This window comes from Henckelia pumila, unplaced genomic scaffold (assembly GCF_033568475.1).
Source record: "Henckelia pumila isolate YLH828 unplaced genomic scaffold, ASM3356847v2 CTG_525:::fragment_3, whole genome shotgun sequence".
NCBI classification, from domain to species: Eukaryota; Viridiplantae; Streptophyta; class Magnoliopsida; order Lamiales; family Gesneriaceae; genus Henckelia; species Henckelia pumila.
Genome location: NW_027331857.1, coordinates 3,806,263 through 3,822,668, shown reverse-complemented (window position 1 = coordinate 3,822,668; position 16,406 = coordinate 3,806,263). Strand labels below are relative to the sequence as shown.

The 16,406-nt window shown below is 32.3% G+C and overlaps 1 protein-coding gene across 1 annotated transcript; it reads left to right on the top strand.

Annotated features, from left to right (window-relative positions):
- Positions 1-8,040: 8,040 nt before the first annotated feature.
- Positions 8,041-15,422, top strand: LOC140873017 (uncharacterized). The gene is made up of 6 exons (XM_073275979.1): positions 8,041-8,471; positions 10,475-10,561; positions 11,064-11,240; positions 11,336-11,422; positions 11,519-11,590; positions 13,232-15,422. Exons 1-6 carry the CDS (start codon positions 8,274-8,276, stop codon positions 15,191-15,193), a joined length of 2,583 nt encoding a protein of 860 aa, XP_073132080.1. The 5' UTR covers positions 8,041-8,273; the 3' UTR covers positions 15,194-15,422.
- The last annotated feature ends 984 nt before the right edge of the window (positions 15,423-16,406 follow it).

Sequence of the window (16,406 nt, the reverse complement as noted above, 5' to 3'; positions counted from 1 at the left end):
TCAAATAAAAACTATATATTAAATATAGTAAATTTAATTATCGACACGTTTTTATTTTTGGTAATACTGACGATCGATCAATTCACTATCTTATTTCACTAATTTATAATGATTTTTTTGATTTTAATCATTTTTCATCGAAAATACATAAGAAATGTTCAATCAACAATTTTTTATGGTATAATATATATGCATACCATCATTTCTCGTTATTACGTCAACACTCCAAAAAAAAAATTACTAAAATGATATAGCCGAACGAAAATATTAAAATTGCATGACAAAAAATTTAATTTTTCTACCATCTTAATATCTTATATAAAATAATAACCATTAAAAAAGTACAATATTTTCTTTTGTGACGTGAGAACCCGCAGCTACTACCTTTCAGTGCGCTCTGGGTAAACTTTCAAACTAATGCAATAGCCTGCAAACTACGTTAATAAAGTAAACCACAATATTTTCGAAATTATCAGTGGTGGTTATCGAAGAACAAATCCAAATCAAGCGTCCTTAAAAAAGTAACAAAGAGTTGTTTTTTTTATTTAAAAAAAAAAGTGATTGGCCCGCTGCTTTATTTGCCTTGTCATTATCTTGATCGAGAAATTCCAAAGAAAATTGTTGTTAACGAATTATAACAAATAATATTGGGCAATATTTGTTGCTAATAGAATGTCACAGTACTTTCAGATATTAAGATAAGATTAAGATAAGTTAAGATTAAGAAAACCATACAGCATTTAAAAACCTAAACAATCAACATATTTAGAACCTTAGATATATATAAATCATATAATATAATATAAGTATTTTGTAAGATTGTTATGTACATAATATTGATCGACACGATCTATATCAAGCTCACTCGTTTTTATTAACTTCTTCAAACTTGAGTGTTATAATTAACTTATAAGAACTCAGATCAATTAAATTATGTGAATGGGAATTGAGGTCACTCAGTCAACTTGATTCACAATGTTGACATATCCATACTAAAAGATACCATTCTTTATTTTGATAGATACAAAAATATTATGGTTGAATTTAATCGCGCAAGATTTTGTGAGAAAAATAAATTAATATAAAAAAACCCATTGATATTATCGCTCTCTCCATACCCTCTCTCTCACGCGCACGCCTAATAGGAAAAAGTTTAACATAAATTAAGGGAAAATTGCAAATTTAGTCCTGTATGTTTGTCACTTTGCGATTTTGGTCCTTTATGTTTTCACATTTCAGTTTTAGTCCTGTATGTTTCAATTTTTGGCAATTTCGGTCCTTTTTCTTCGAAAATGCTGACGTGGCACTGTACACGTCAGCTCCACATCAGCATTGAATTTGTGCCACGTCAGCGCCACATCGGAAAAAGGACTAAAATTGCCAAAAAAATAAAGATAGCGGACTAAAACTGCAATCTGAAAATATAAAGGACTAAAATCGCAAAGTGACAAACATACAGGACCAAAAAAACAATTTTCCCCATAAATTAAAAATGATATATAATTTTGGGTAAATCAATTTTATAACAATTATTACATTTTTCTCCTTTGAGAAATATAACTAGTTTTTTTAGACAAAAAAATGGGGTTGATTTTAAAAATTTATATGAAAGAATTTCATCCGAAAATAACAGCTTGCAAACCATGCTAGTCAGATAAACCGTATCGCGTAAGTCTTGTGCATGCAAACCATACTAGTCAGATAAACCGTATTGCATAAGCCTTGTGCAATAGACTCACCCGAAAAATATTGCTAAGAAAAATCGAACTCCTGACTATTTTTCAATCACATATATATTTTTTCCAATCAGACACTCCCTTTGAAGTTGGTCAAAAAAAGAGATCTTTTGTTGAATATAATATGATATAAAGTAATATTATTTGTTTTGATATGATGAAAATTTCGTAATGTTAAACGACATCACAAATATTTATGTGGCTTCAATCAATAATTAAGATGTGGATCTGTTGCGCTTCAACTAATTTTCAATGAAATAGAATCTCTAATAATTGCAAAAGACAAACACAAACATCTTCACCTTCATAAAAATAATGTTGTGTTGCAAATTTGTTTCTGCCAAAAGAAAGGAAAAGGAATCGGAGCACACAAAATTTAACATGGTGGATGGATTAATGGATTCCCTACCTTTGTCATGCCATAATTAAAACAACTACAAAAATACAACCAATTTCAACCCTTTAAAGCGATATTCATAGACTTTAAAAAGACATTGATTTCAGTACTCTCGTAGAGATAACTTGATTCGTTGATTGGGATGATAAATTGAAATATATAGATAAAATATATATATTTTTAACTCCAATTATTATTATTGTAAAACTTGTTGAGATTATGGAATTTGGTTAACATTATCTCAAAAGCTAACTCAAAGAAGGATTATTGTTCAAATCATATATACAACTATCAAAAACTTAATTCAATCGATGTTGGATATCTAACACATCATTCTCAGGTTCATGAATAAACAACTGAACCATGAATTTTACAAAACATTAACATGGGTGGTCCGTAAGAGTAGTCTAATACATAATAGTGGGACTGACCTCTGATATATGTTAAGATTATGAACTGGATCTAACTGCATCACAAAATCTAGCTCAAGGCCAGTGGATGATTGTCGAAGTTCATATATACAATTACCAAAAACTAAATCCAACTGATGTGAGACATCTAAAACTTGAGTCAATCACGATGATCCAATGATGTTGAATCTTATCTGTGATGCATAGGGTTGACGAGAGCAATAGTAATTGCTGGTGTCACGAGATAGCATGAACAAAAAACGACTTATGATAGGCTTCTAGACAAACGTGAACATGAATAAATTGATCCTACACTGAAATAAGAAGAATTCCAAGATTGTGCATGTATGAGAATATGCAGTTGTTGAATGTTTAAAATATTCTATAGGTAATAGTCATATCAACAAGATACATATTCTTTTTGATATCCTATAACTTAAAAACTCCAAAGTTAAATATGATTGACTGAATACAATTCTGGGATGGATGGTCCTCTAAGAAGTTTTTCAATGAGTGTGTGAGTGAGAAAAAAAATAAAAAAGAAAGGCACATTGGAGAGAGTGACATTGATACAATGGAGACAATTACGTTATCGTTTGCACCAAACAATGCCCTATAGTCAGGGACGGACTCAGAAATTATGTTTGGGGGGACAAAATCAAGGGCGGAGCCATGTGTGCTCCGTCCGGGCGGTAGCTCGGGTGACCCAATTTTTTTTTAATTTTTTATACATTCAATTTAGTCCAATTTTTTTTATAGTTTGGTGACCCAATTTAAAAAATGAAAAGATACAAGCCCAACCTATACAAAATAGATGACTTAAAAAATTCTAATCCGGGTACAAATAAAAACATGGTTCCATCATTGTGCACACTATATATAAAATCATAAAAATATAATTTATATCAATGAAAATACGAGTAGGAAAGTTAAAACATTATATCAATTCATAATGATTTATTATACAATCATTTGATAAGTTACTAAATATATATTTTTCAATATATATCACAAATGTGACTTACAATTGATTTCTACGATTTTTTATTTTATTAAATAAATATTAAAATTATTATAATAAATACTTATATAAGAAAATTGAGGGGGGCCTATATTGGTTCTGCCCATGGGTTCGGTCGATGCTGTCTTCAGGACACTGTCCTGAAGCCAGATCGGACGGCCCGGATCATCATTGATTTGACCTGCAAAGAGTTCCGGGCCGTCCATATCCTATCCGGGTAGTACCCCATGGCCCATCCGAGTAGTACCTGGATGGGGTAGCATCGACCGGATCCTGCCCATGCCATAGTAATTGATTTTAATGGCAACCTTAGAGTATATTTTACACATATAGGCTAAATAATCTTCTCTTAAATAGCAAAAAATGAGTGAATATGGTTATTTAATTTGGTGTATTAAAAGTGTTAATACATGTTTTTAGAAATATCGTGCATGCATTTTAAAGAGTAAAATTTATTTTGGTACACGAACTATTGATAAAATATCAAATTGGTACATGAACTATTGAAAATGGCTTAATTGATACACGGTCCAACTAAAAAGTTGATTTTATCCTTCAGTAAAATTGCTTTTAAGTCCAACTATTTTTACTAAATTCAACTAAGTGCATATTTTATTTTAAAATACTTTTTATTTATTAAAAGTGTAAAACAAATTTATATTAATTTTAATATTATAAGAAATAATTATTTTACTATTTTTATAATATATTTATATTTTAATTATTAATAAATTATTTATTCAAATATAATATAATTTTAAAATATTATTAAATATATAATCAAATGATATTTTTTCTATCTATATTAAATAATTATCCACTTTTTTTGAAAAAAAATTGAAATTATATATTAATAAATCTACACTCAATAAATAAATCATATACACGATTAAAATATATTTAATACAGATAAAAATATAACAAATAAATATTTATTTATTTTTAAATTTAAGCACGATTAAAAATACAAAATTAAAAAAATATTAAATCAGGTGTAGAAATTTTAGGTCATTAGAATAGCGTAAATTGAGACAATAATTACGATTTTTTTTATTAGATTTGTTTTGTCATGACATAAATCTTTAATGTTGAACATTTTTTTTTTTTTGAATTACCAACATAACAATACTAAATTTTGAAAAACAAAAATGGTGATTATGTTTTTTTCAATAGTTTCAAAACAAGATTAATGAGCTCCAGTTATATATATTTATTTTATTATATTTTCATTAATATATTATAATATTTGTTGTTGTATAATTTGACTTGAGAATCATTTATCATGATATAATTTTAAATAAATATGATATTTTTAAAATTAATCAATAAATAACTTTGAAAATTAAAATATGTACCTAATCAAATTTTACTAATATTAATTGGACTTAATAGCAATTTAGATTAAGGGTAAACTTGACCTTTTAATTTAATCATGTACCAATTAAACCGTTTACAATAGTTCATGTATCAATTTGACAATTTATCAATAGTTCATGCACCAAAATGAATATTTGTCTTTTAAAATAATAGTAATCTACTAATCTGTGTAAACGATCTAGGTACAAAGTGCAAACCTCATCAATCTTGTGAGAGAGAAATTCATTTAGTACTTGTTTCGATTATGTACCCTTGACGTACGATATTGAAAAATTAAATAAAAAAACAAAAACATGATAACATAAACAAATATAGCAAAATTGAATTTCGGCCTACCGACTATAGCTCAGAAAACGGACGAATCTGGTGTGAGACTAGAGAATATTCGTTTCTCAATCCAAAAAAAAACTTATAATTTAATTTAATTTAATTTAATTTATAAAAAAACGTAACTTTTATTTTTATCTTCAAACTTCCACCTCCATACTCAATACAGACAATACTCCCATGAGATATTTGCATTCCCAAAAACTAGCCTCGGTCTCTTTTTTAATATAGCTTTGTGTCCTACTCACTCCTTATTCACAATCACAACATACAAACAAACATCAGTACTTTCGAAATAATAAAATAAAGTCTTCAATCTAAAACCCAAAAAAAAAAAAAAAACTTAATTCAGTGATTATCTTACCCATCGATTGTAATCATCCTAACTAATTAAATAAAAATAATAAAAAAAATCCCTAGTTAAAAATAAGTACAAACTTCTATATTGTTTATTTTTTAAAAATAAATAAATAAATGGTTCCAATTTAAGTAGATAAAGGAAAAAAAAAACAATTATATAAACACGTGTATGGTTAAATCATGTAACGTTGGGGGGATTTATTTTTTAATTTTTTAAAAAATATTTGTAAAAAAAACTTTTGTCTTGGCTATTCACGTGAGCTTCGCAGAGTCGTACAATTTTTGTTTGCATTTGGCGTACAATTGCACATGTGTTTCTTTGGTACCAACGAATTCCATTGGCAATTTCCAGCTCACTTTCCAAATTTGATACGAGTGATACAAATAGTTACTCTTCTTTTAACAATACCTTGAGTTCAATTTTGATTTGGAATATTTAAGCTTTTAACATATGATGCACATAGTTAATTCTTTTTATTTAAAATTCTTCCCCTACCATCAATCTTGATCATATTTGGACTAATCTGATCATATTTCGAAAAAGAAAATTAGTACTTCAATCATTTCGAATGTATAAATTAATTTTTCTTTTTCATCCTCGTCCGATAATTGAGCTTCTAATCCTGATGGCAAATGAGCTATAAGCTATAAGTTTTAACTACCTTTTGAGAAATTTTGAATGATATTAAATGCTAATGAAATAAGAATTGTTTGTAAATTGACTTTTCTAATGGTATATTATTAATCGACATGGAAAGCAAATGCATAGAAATTTATAACTACTATATATTATGTTAGTTTGATAATTTTTAGAAACAATTTTTTAATTATAACAATGATATATATAATGTTTTAAGGTTTACTATCGAAAAATTCCAACATTTCATGACATAAACATTGCATGCATGATATCGATGCTACCTACATTCCATTCTTAAATGAGATATCCTAATAATATTAGGTATTCAAACCTTGCTTCCCCACGATGTTATTATTAAATGAGAAAATAAAGCATAGCAAAAAAATAAAAAATATAGTTATATCTAAATCAAAATATTATATACAATATTTCTAGCTTGATAATGTTATTAATGATAAAATAAATCATAGAAAAAAAACTAATAAAATATAGGTATAGTCTAAATCATAATATTATATACAATATTTTTATGGATCAATAATTACCGATGATATTTTTGACATAATTAATTTTTTTAGGTAAACACAAGTCACAAAGCATATACGTACATTATTATAATACACAATAATCTTAAATATATATATATCGAATTTTACAAAAATATATCATTCGTTCACACGACACATGAGCGGAGCCACACTATGTAGCCCGGGTGACCCGAATTTTTTTTCAGATTTTTGTATATAAATTTTTAAAATTTTTGGATTAATTTGGTATTAGCCCGGGTAGCTCAATTGAAAATATTAAAATATTCGAAAGCTTAAAATTTTAGCCCGGATAAACAAAAAATCCTGGCTCCGCCACACAACCCAATTCCCATGAACTAGTGTCTATGCAATATGTATCTCACGAGTCATGTCAGTTTATAAATTGCGAGTTTTTCACTGACAGTTGGGCCAACCCATTAATAGTTTAAGATTGAAACTAATTACCTATACCAATGGCCCAATACAAATTGTACATACCCAAAGCCCTGCCCAACACTTTTGTGCCCAAATAATACCCAGAATCTTCACAAAATTTGTTCTAAATATAAAATATTTCACACACATATACACACATATATATACACACACTAGCATATCATCGCATATGAGATGCGTGTGTTCAGAAAAATGTTAGAGAATAAACTAGTTTTTTTTTTTAAAAAAATGAAAGTTAATAAATTTTGAAATTGAAATGATAGTGAAAATTAACTGTAAAGAAAAAAAATTAGTATATGTAATTAGATGGTTAAAGGGTGTTTTGAAATTAACAAAAAGTTTACCATCACACCAAATTAGTTAGTGAACGATGTTTAAATTTAATAAATAGTATTGTTATATGATCAATGTGTGTTCGTGTATGTGTTTTGTTTTGTTTTGTTTTTTTTAATGACAAATTAGACACATAAATTTTATCAAGTGATTTTTGTACGATAAGCTTGTACGAGAAGATATTAATTTATAGGAAAATCGAACCCCAAGACCATCGTTCATCAAATATATAAAAAAATAATTTTTAAAAAAAGAAATTTTACACGATGATGATGATGATTTCCCGGATTTTTAGGGATTAATGTTTGTTAATTTTTTTTGTATACTACGTATAATTAATAAAATAATAACTTTGAGTGATTATTTTGTAAATGAAATGAAATTCCCACTCAAGTCCAATTGTATATAAGTTCACTAGTCGCATAAATATCACACAAACAAATTATGCGTATTTATATTATCAACCTCTCTTTCTTATTTCTCTTGCTGAAATTGGTGTAGCTAGCTAGGGTTTAGGATTCTACTCAGCTCATTCTCTCTATCGAATACTCTCTCCCATTCCAATTGAAATCTTAGATTTGAATTCGAATTTGAAGGATTTCTGTGAAGGGGGCAACTCAGGTGGTTCCTTCTATCTGCGGTGCATTGTAGTGCCGTTTCAGGGTCCAATTGAATCGATCTGTGAAGTCATGGATTCAAATTCGGTGCCATTGCCCTCTCCTAACAGAGATGCGTCGCCGTTGGCCCCGGTAGCGGAGAACGACAGTGCTTTGTCTGTGGCTGCGGGTCTTGCGAAGGAAGCTGCTTTGCTCTTTCAGGCTGGGAAATACGTAGATTGTTTGAGGATTTTGAATCAGCTGTCGCAGAAGAAGGAGCGCGATCCGAAGGTGGGTAATAACATGTTTTAGTTCAATGAAATTTAGATTTATGGTTTTATCTATAATTTCGATTATTTTAGTTATATTTTCTGATATCACTAGAGTTATCAGGATAGCGAATTGGCTGGCGTAAATGGAAGTGTGTATAGCTCATGATGAATTGACAAGTTTCTTTTGCTTTTTTTTTTTTCTTTTTTTTTCCGTTTTTAATATCCGTTGCCTTTGCTGATGATTTCAAAAATTTCGAGTTTGTCATTGGATTAGTATCATTTTATTTTGAGATACCGATGCCTTATTCGAGATTCATGTTGTGGTGACCCATGGGTAAACTTCAGGCTGGGCTGTTTGTGGTTTCACGGCGAATTATATGATTACGCCGTAGCATTGCTGTCTTCCATTTTTTTACGTTCATATTTGATACCAAAATACGTGGATGTATGTTTAATAAAATAAGGCGTTTCCTGTATGAGTACAAAGGTATGAGATCCTTGGTGTTTCTCTAGATTAATCTTTTGTTCGAAAGTTGTTGAACTGTTTCTTGTAATTTTTGACTTCTCTTGGTTCTGGAAATGGGAATTGAGTTCTAGTTTTGCCAGCTGTTTTGTCGAACCATCATGTTCTTAGGCATCCAATAAATTGGTGGAACTGATCGACATTTTCTGAAGCCATGATCTTATAGCATTATTTTATATTCCTTCTTTTTCCCACATCTTTGTTATTTATTGTAAATAAATTGGTTCTCCCGAGCTTCCCTGGAGTACTTTATTTTGCTAATCAAATGACTTAGGCTGGCGTTTTGTTCAATTTTTTGATTTATTTTTTTCATTGGTAATGCAATAATGATTAGTGACCTGGCTTCATTCTTTTCTTTTTCCTCCCAAACAATAATTAAATATCTTACTAGGAAGATCTGTGAAGGCCAAAAACTGGGGCAGTTGGAGTTTATTATACATATAAATGTCTCACTCAAGTTTTCCATCAACTCCATTTTGTGTCAGTCTCTATTTGTTGCCTTCTCCAAGTCTCGGGACTTGGATAGTATGAACGTCCTCCTGTAGCTTGGCATTTCTCATATTCCAAGAGGGTCATATTATATGGAGAAAGTGACACTTCTCAACAAAATACTTCCTTCTTTTTCTCTTCCCTCAGGAAAAGTGGAAAACTAACATGTGAAGTGAGGGGGGTGGGGTGCAAAAATTTATGTAAGACCTTAGGCAAATTTCCGCATGTTCATCACCAAAAGGATTGTGCTACAAAAAGGATCGCACTGTTTCATATAAAGCAATGCTGGTTATTGACTTATCATCATCCACGCCTTTACACAATGAAGAATAGAAGGCCAGAGAGGGGGGTTTATGGAATATATGAAAATAAGAGGTAAACTTTAGCATGTTTTGTCACAACGCTGAATCTGAAAGCTTTAGTTCTGAAGGTAGGACATTATTGAGGTAAATTTTCATATGAGTACAGTGGCCCAACTAGGTCTTATTCCTTGTGTTCTTTTTAATCATTTCAGTTGTTTGAATGGTCGTTCTTTTTCTGGACATTCTTCAGTGTTGTTTTAGGTTTTGTATTTCATCAAGTTATCCCTCAAATCGCACAAGCATATTGAGATAATGCTGTGTGAGGAATACATATTTGTGATCAGTCAAACATGTCATGCTTAATAAATAATAAGAAATTGAAACATTTAACTTGGACTGAGATTTGTTTTTTAAAAGGAAATGGTGAAGGAACATGAAAGTTTTGATGCATGAGCTTGACTAACTTGACTAGTCTCGGTAAGTTGTTAAACAATCAAGTTGAATAAGAAAGAATTTCACATTAGAACTATTGGTCGGCAAGTCTGTTTCAGTTGTTGGTTTCAAAACATTGAAACTACCGATTAAAGTTAGTTTCTGTGAGCAGAATTTGTCAGGATGAATTGTGGTAAAATGAATGCTCTGTCTGTTATCTCATTTGCAATTGCTGTCTTATTGATGTATCTTTTCTTAATTGATTTTCCATTTTAGATTCTTCATAATATAGCAATTGTGGAGAACATTCAAGATGGTTGTTCAAATCCTAAAAGACTTCTTCAAGCGCTTGAAAACATCAAGGTTTGTGCTTAGATGGTGCTTTCCCACTCTTTTTATTTATGTAGGAACTTTATTCATCTTCCTACGTACAAATTTTTCTAATCGAATGAGTACCCGAGAAATAAATATTATGTCTGCGTGTTGCTGGGATGATAATGACATAAATGAATGCTTCAAGTAAATAAAAAGTAATTGTTTTCATTGTTCGTTTTGCATTTTTTAGCAGACAGGATGCATAAGGAAGAAGGAAAGGCTGCCTTTTCGTTCCGAAAGCCATTAAAATTTTCCAATTAATTATAAGCTTTGCATGCAACCTCCTCTAATTATTACCTTCACCTCTTGTTTTTTTGGTCTAGGCAATACTAAGTGATTTGTAATGCAGTTAGCAGTTGCAAAATTTTCAGTGTTACCCTTTGTAAGCATAGGATTGCTTGCCATATCAATTCCCATTTTATGTTTTATTCCTAATTTTTAGTACGAAGTTTCACTTATTCTTAAACTGGATTTCCTTTCCCCTATCTAGAAACAAAATGAAGACCTTGCTTGTGCATCTAGAGAACACCTAGAGGTTGGCCGACACACCGGAAGCAAAGAGACAACTGCTAACATGAGGGGAACTAACAATGTGGTGCATCAGGTTTCTGGTTCCCCTGTTGTTCGTGGTGATGAATTTGATACCTCGGTGGCAATGTTCAACATGGTATGTTTCATGTAATTTGGCACAGTTAATTACGTAATTTGGTGTTTACTTTCCCCCCTTAATCCCCCAGTTTGCATTTTTTATTCTTATTGCAGGCAGTTGTCTGGTTCCATCTTCATGAATATCCAAAATCATTCTCATGTTTGGACACTTTATATCAGAACATTGAACCAATTGATGAGGTAAGCAAGTATTATGTATTCCATGGAATGATGTTTCTTGTTTGTGAATTCTGATTAAAACCAATTGGCTAACTGAGTAACTGTCACTGTATACAGGGAACTGCACTTCGTATTTGCCTTTTGTTGCTGGATGTTGCATTACTTTCTCAGCATGCATCAAGATCAGCTGTAAGTACAATCTATCTCAAAATGGATGTGGTATTCTCCAGCGGAGGTTATTTTACTTTCTTTTGTCTAAATTTGAGTATCCCTTTAGTTCCAATAGTTCTTTCTCAAGGAACAGATAATATTATCATTTTTTTTATCCGAAAAACATTGTGTCTGTTGTATTCTGCATCAAACTGCAAGTGGTCAACCCTGATGGAAATTAAAATACCTGGCCAGCATGTGTGTACATGCGAAATTGCTGTTTGAATCTCTTAACTATGGACAGAATTGCTTTTCGATATTGAGATATTTTTCTTAATGTTCAAAGCAGCACTTCTTGTGACATTTTTGGAGGTTTATGCTACAATAGTTGGCGTTTCCCCTCATCTTACCTGTATGAATTTGAGTTTATTCTTTGGATGCTCTTATAATGGGGCGATCATGGCTCATGGTAAACACAGAGATTTGCAGTTTTTTTTTAAATAGTTGAATGCCAAATTTCACTATTATAAATCTAGATTAAAGTTTATGTTGACCACAGGATCTTATTCCATGTTTCGAAAAATGATAAAAGACCTGCTAAGTCCATATATAAATATTCTTTAAATTTATTAATGTCAAAGAAGGGTTTTAAGAATGGTGGTAAAAACTTTTTATGAATTTTCTGCTTGATACTAGTTTCCGAATGAATTGGAGCAACATATGATTGTGTATGATCCGAGTATTTGAAACTTCTGTCCCTAATGAACATGGGAAAAACAAACTTCGCGAATTATTATTAGCGTTTTCAAAAATCTTTTTAGTACCAGAGGCTACTACCTTCGATGTGATTTAGCTCAGAAACCGTAATCAGTCATGGAAGAAGTGGACATATTTGTTTATATATATACGTGTGTGTGTGTGTATGTAGCAATAAAAACCTTACGACGATTTGGAAATATTTCTAGTTGTTTTTATATTAAATAGTGACTCAATGAGAGTAATTATCTGGCTCTCAGTCTTTCTAAGGAATGATTCTCATAGAAATTTAAGATTGAGCACTCTGTTCGGGTCATTTCAACTTTACACACATTAGAAAATGTATAAATTCACAATGAAGTAGCATCCAGAACCTGCATTAGATATTCTGATTGATTCAGGATAGCTTTTGCTTTTCATTTATAAGTTTTGATTATTTGCACTATCACATAGGTGCGGAGTATTGACCTTTTATTTCACCTTATATTTCATATTGTTGGCTTAAAATCCTAAAACATATGTTGGGGGCAGTGGGCTAAAGTTATCCTTGTGAGAGCATATGGCTTAGAAGTCTTAGATGACCAAAGTGTTTGGGGTTAAAGTTGTTTCTCTTTGACAGCTTGCACCTTTTATTCCTGTTAGAATTAACTCTTGCTTCTTCTTATTCGATGCAGTTTTGGTATGAGCTTGGTATATGAGATCTCTTCTACTATTTCTGATGGGTTCTTTTCTTATGTAAATCTTTTAATACTGTAATTTGAGTGATGAGGACTGGTTGAAGTTATAGCGCGATAAGTATAGTCACTGTTAAGGTGTATCACCAGTTATTTGCATATATCCATGGCATAAGATTTACTATTGTTTAATTCTTCAACTCTTTATCATGTCTTTTAGATACGGGTCAAATAAGAATTATTATTTCAGGATGTGATAGGCTACATTGAGAAGGTTTTCTGTGTCAGTAGCTTGACCAATCAAGTAGACAGCAGCCTCTCTGCACAGCAGCAACCTTTGTCAGCAACAAAATCTGCTTCAATTCCCAGCAACTCAACTATTTCTGATGCTTTTCATTCCGATTCTGCTGACACTTCAAATGCACTGGAGAATTCTTTGATTGGCACGTTGGCAGAGGAAGCACTTGAAGATGAATCATTGCAGTTATTATCTTCTCTTGACATTAGTGGCCGAAACCTTCAAAGACCTGGCATCCCACCTTCTAACGATCTCTTGAGGAGCCAAGCTGTTGAGTCCCTGTCAGCTGTTGATTTAAGGCTTAAGTTGTATCTTTACAAAGTTCGTTTTCTGCTTCTCACCCGGAACCTGAAGGCAGCCAAACGTGAAGTTAAGATGGCTATGAACATAGCTCGTGGCAAAGATTATCCCATGGCCCTCTATTTGAAGTCACAGCTTGAATATGCTCGTGGGAACCATCGCAAAGCAATCAAGCTTTTACTCGCATCAAATAACCACTCTGAAACTGGAATATCTGACTTGTACTACAATAATCTTGGGTGCATCTATTATCGACTTGGGAAGCATCACACCTCAGGTTTTTTCTTTTCTAAAGCCCTAAATAACAGCTTGCTTGTAAGGAAGGAAAAACCTCCAAAACTCGTAACTTTGTCTCAGGATAAATCGCTTCTGATAACATATAATTGTGGTGTGTATTCCTTGACATGTGGTAGACCTTTCCATGCTGCCCGCTGTTTCCAAACCGCTAGCTTAATTTTTTACAATCGACCTCTTTTGTGGCTGCGGATTGCCGAGTGCTGTCTGATGGCCTTAGAAAAGGGATTGATAAAATCTAGTCCTTCCTTGAACGGCAGATCTGATATTAGAGTTAATGTCATTGGAAAGGGGAAATGGAGGCAACTTGCTCTGGGTTATCGGGCTTCACAAGATGACCAAGTTGAATTTATCGGAAAGGATGATTTGTTTCCAATTGATGGCAGACAGCCTGGTCTCTCATTGCCTCTTGCCCGACAGTGTTTGGTCAATTCTGTGCATTTGTTGGATTCAATGGAGTCGAAAAGTTCTAGATTTGGTTCAACTCCTAGTTCAGAGGAAAGTGAATCAACAGAAACGTCACCACTGCAGAGTACAAATAACAAGAATAGCACAGGTAGCGATCCCAAGGCATCTAATTTGTCATCTCCCACGAGCCAGATCAATTCAAATGGTGAAGTGAAAGAACAAAGAGTAGGGAACAATCTAATTACGTCGTTGCAAAATTCTATTCCCGAATACGAGGACTTTTGTATGAAGGAGAATAGGATGATAAAGCAAGCAGTGCTCGCAGATTTGGCATATGTGGAGCTGGGACTCGGAAATCCATTGAAAGCCCTGTCGACAGCAAAGTCTTTGTTGAGACTCCCCGATTGCTCAAAAATATACGTGTTTCTTGGGCTTATGTATGTAGCTGAGGCATTGTGCTTGCTAAATAAGCTGAAGGAAGCTGCTGACTATTTGAAGGCGTATGTGTCTGCTGGAAATAATGTGGCGCTTCCATACAGCCAAGAGGACTGTGAAAAACTGACAATGGAAAAGGAGCTTGACAATGAGGACTCGAATGGTTTGTCAGGGGTTCCTGTTACTGGCTCTTCAGGAAGTGACTCCAAACTATCTGTGTTTGCCAGTCCTGAAGAGGCTCGTGGAATTTGTTGTGCGAACTTTGCCGTCAGTTGTGTGTTGATGGGGGATCTTGAACGAGCCCAACACTTTGTGATGAAAGCTTTATCTGAAACACCGAATGCTACCCAGGCTATTGTTACGGCGATTTATGTGGATCTAAAGTGCGGCAAAACACAAGAAGCTCTTGCCAAATTGAAACAACATAGAGGAATTCGGTTCCTCTCCGGGGGTTTAAAACTGAATGGCTCTTCTTGATGGAGAATTCTGTTGTTTTCATTGGTAACTCCGGCCTCCGAATGACTTTGTCTTGAAGCAGCCTTATGTTCCTTAAAAGAGCCTCGGTTATGTTGAGGACAAGGATAAGCACTGCATTAGCAGGTAAGTTGTCAATCCTTTTGAAAGGAGAATTTGTAACATAAAATTGTTCATCTGAAAGAATAATACTTTTATTTCCGATTCTTAGTTTTTGTGGTAGTTTTTTTTTTAGTGACGTGTCATAATTTTGGTTACAAAGGTTCCCATATCTAGGTTTCGAGACTTAGTGTTGATTCAAATGTAGGCTTTGTCGGGATTCAATTGAATCATAGAGGGGCATGAGTTCTTGAGATTATTAAGCAAACACAAAAAACATTACTCTTGTAGATGCCAGCATTTTAATTATTATATGTTTTTCAATGTTAACATTTACATTTGCTTATTCATTATCAACTTTTGCTTCAGTTGGTGTATGTTTTTTAGCCTTTAGGAGGATCATCACTGATAGTCAGTCCATACTCCATCATACTCCCAACTAGGGTTTAGTGACAATATAGATTTCAAATCCTTAAAATATTTATGTTAAATGTTCTAAATACAAACCAATAATCAGTATTTGGACTGATCGGTGAACTTTCATTTCAGGTATAACTTACAACCTAATGTATTTTTGTTTTCTTTATTATAAAAATCTAAGCCTTTAAAAAATCCAGCTTTAAAAAATTTACTTGGCACTTTAGGCAGTTTTATAGTGGTGTTGCACGTGATACGAATAATCGAGGTTTTGAAAAAGTCTGCTCTGATATTACAAGGCTAGTAGGGCTAATACGGTAAACTATTTTTTCCATATGAATCACTCAATCGGGTTCTTCATATTCAGGGAACAAACAAAACCTGTTATGTAATTCGATTCATTAAATCACTTGGATTACATACAGGGTTTACATGAGATCCAAGGTGACATGAGAGGATTTTGGGCCATGTCGCTTTTGTACAAAATAATAGGATACTGTGATCGATATTTTAGGGTTTAGAGTTTAGACAATTTTAATTAGTGGATTTTGGGAGATATTTAGACAAAAAAATATGTTTCTTTGATTGAGATTATTTTATTGTTTTTTGGAATCAATCTATGATTGAGATTTTAGTACGCATTGTAAAGAGATTAGTATTTCTCCGCCCCCTCCTGTTAATCCATTCGCGATCGCAAGTT

Coding starts and splice junctions, on each gene's coding strand:
- LOC140873017 (XM_073275979.1), top strand. CDS start 8,274: ATGGATTCAAATTCGGTGCCATTGCCCTCTCCTAACAGAGATGCGTCG. Junction 8,472..10,474: donor AGAAGGAGCGCGATCCGAAG/GTGGGTAATAAC, acceptor TTTCCATTTTAG/ATTCTTCATAATATAGCAAT. Junction 11,241..11,335: donor CGGTGGCAATGTTCAACATG/GTATGTTTCATG, acceptor TTCTTATTGCAG/GCAGTTGTCTGGTTCCATCT.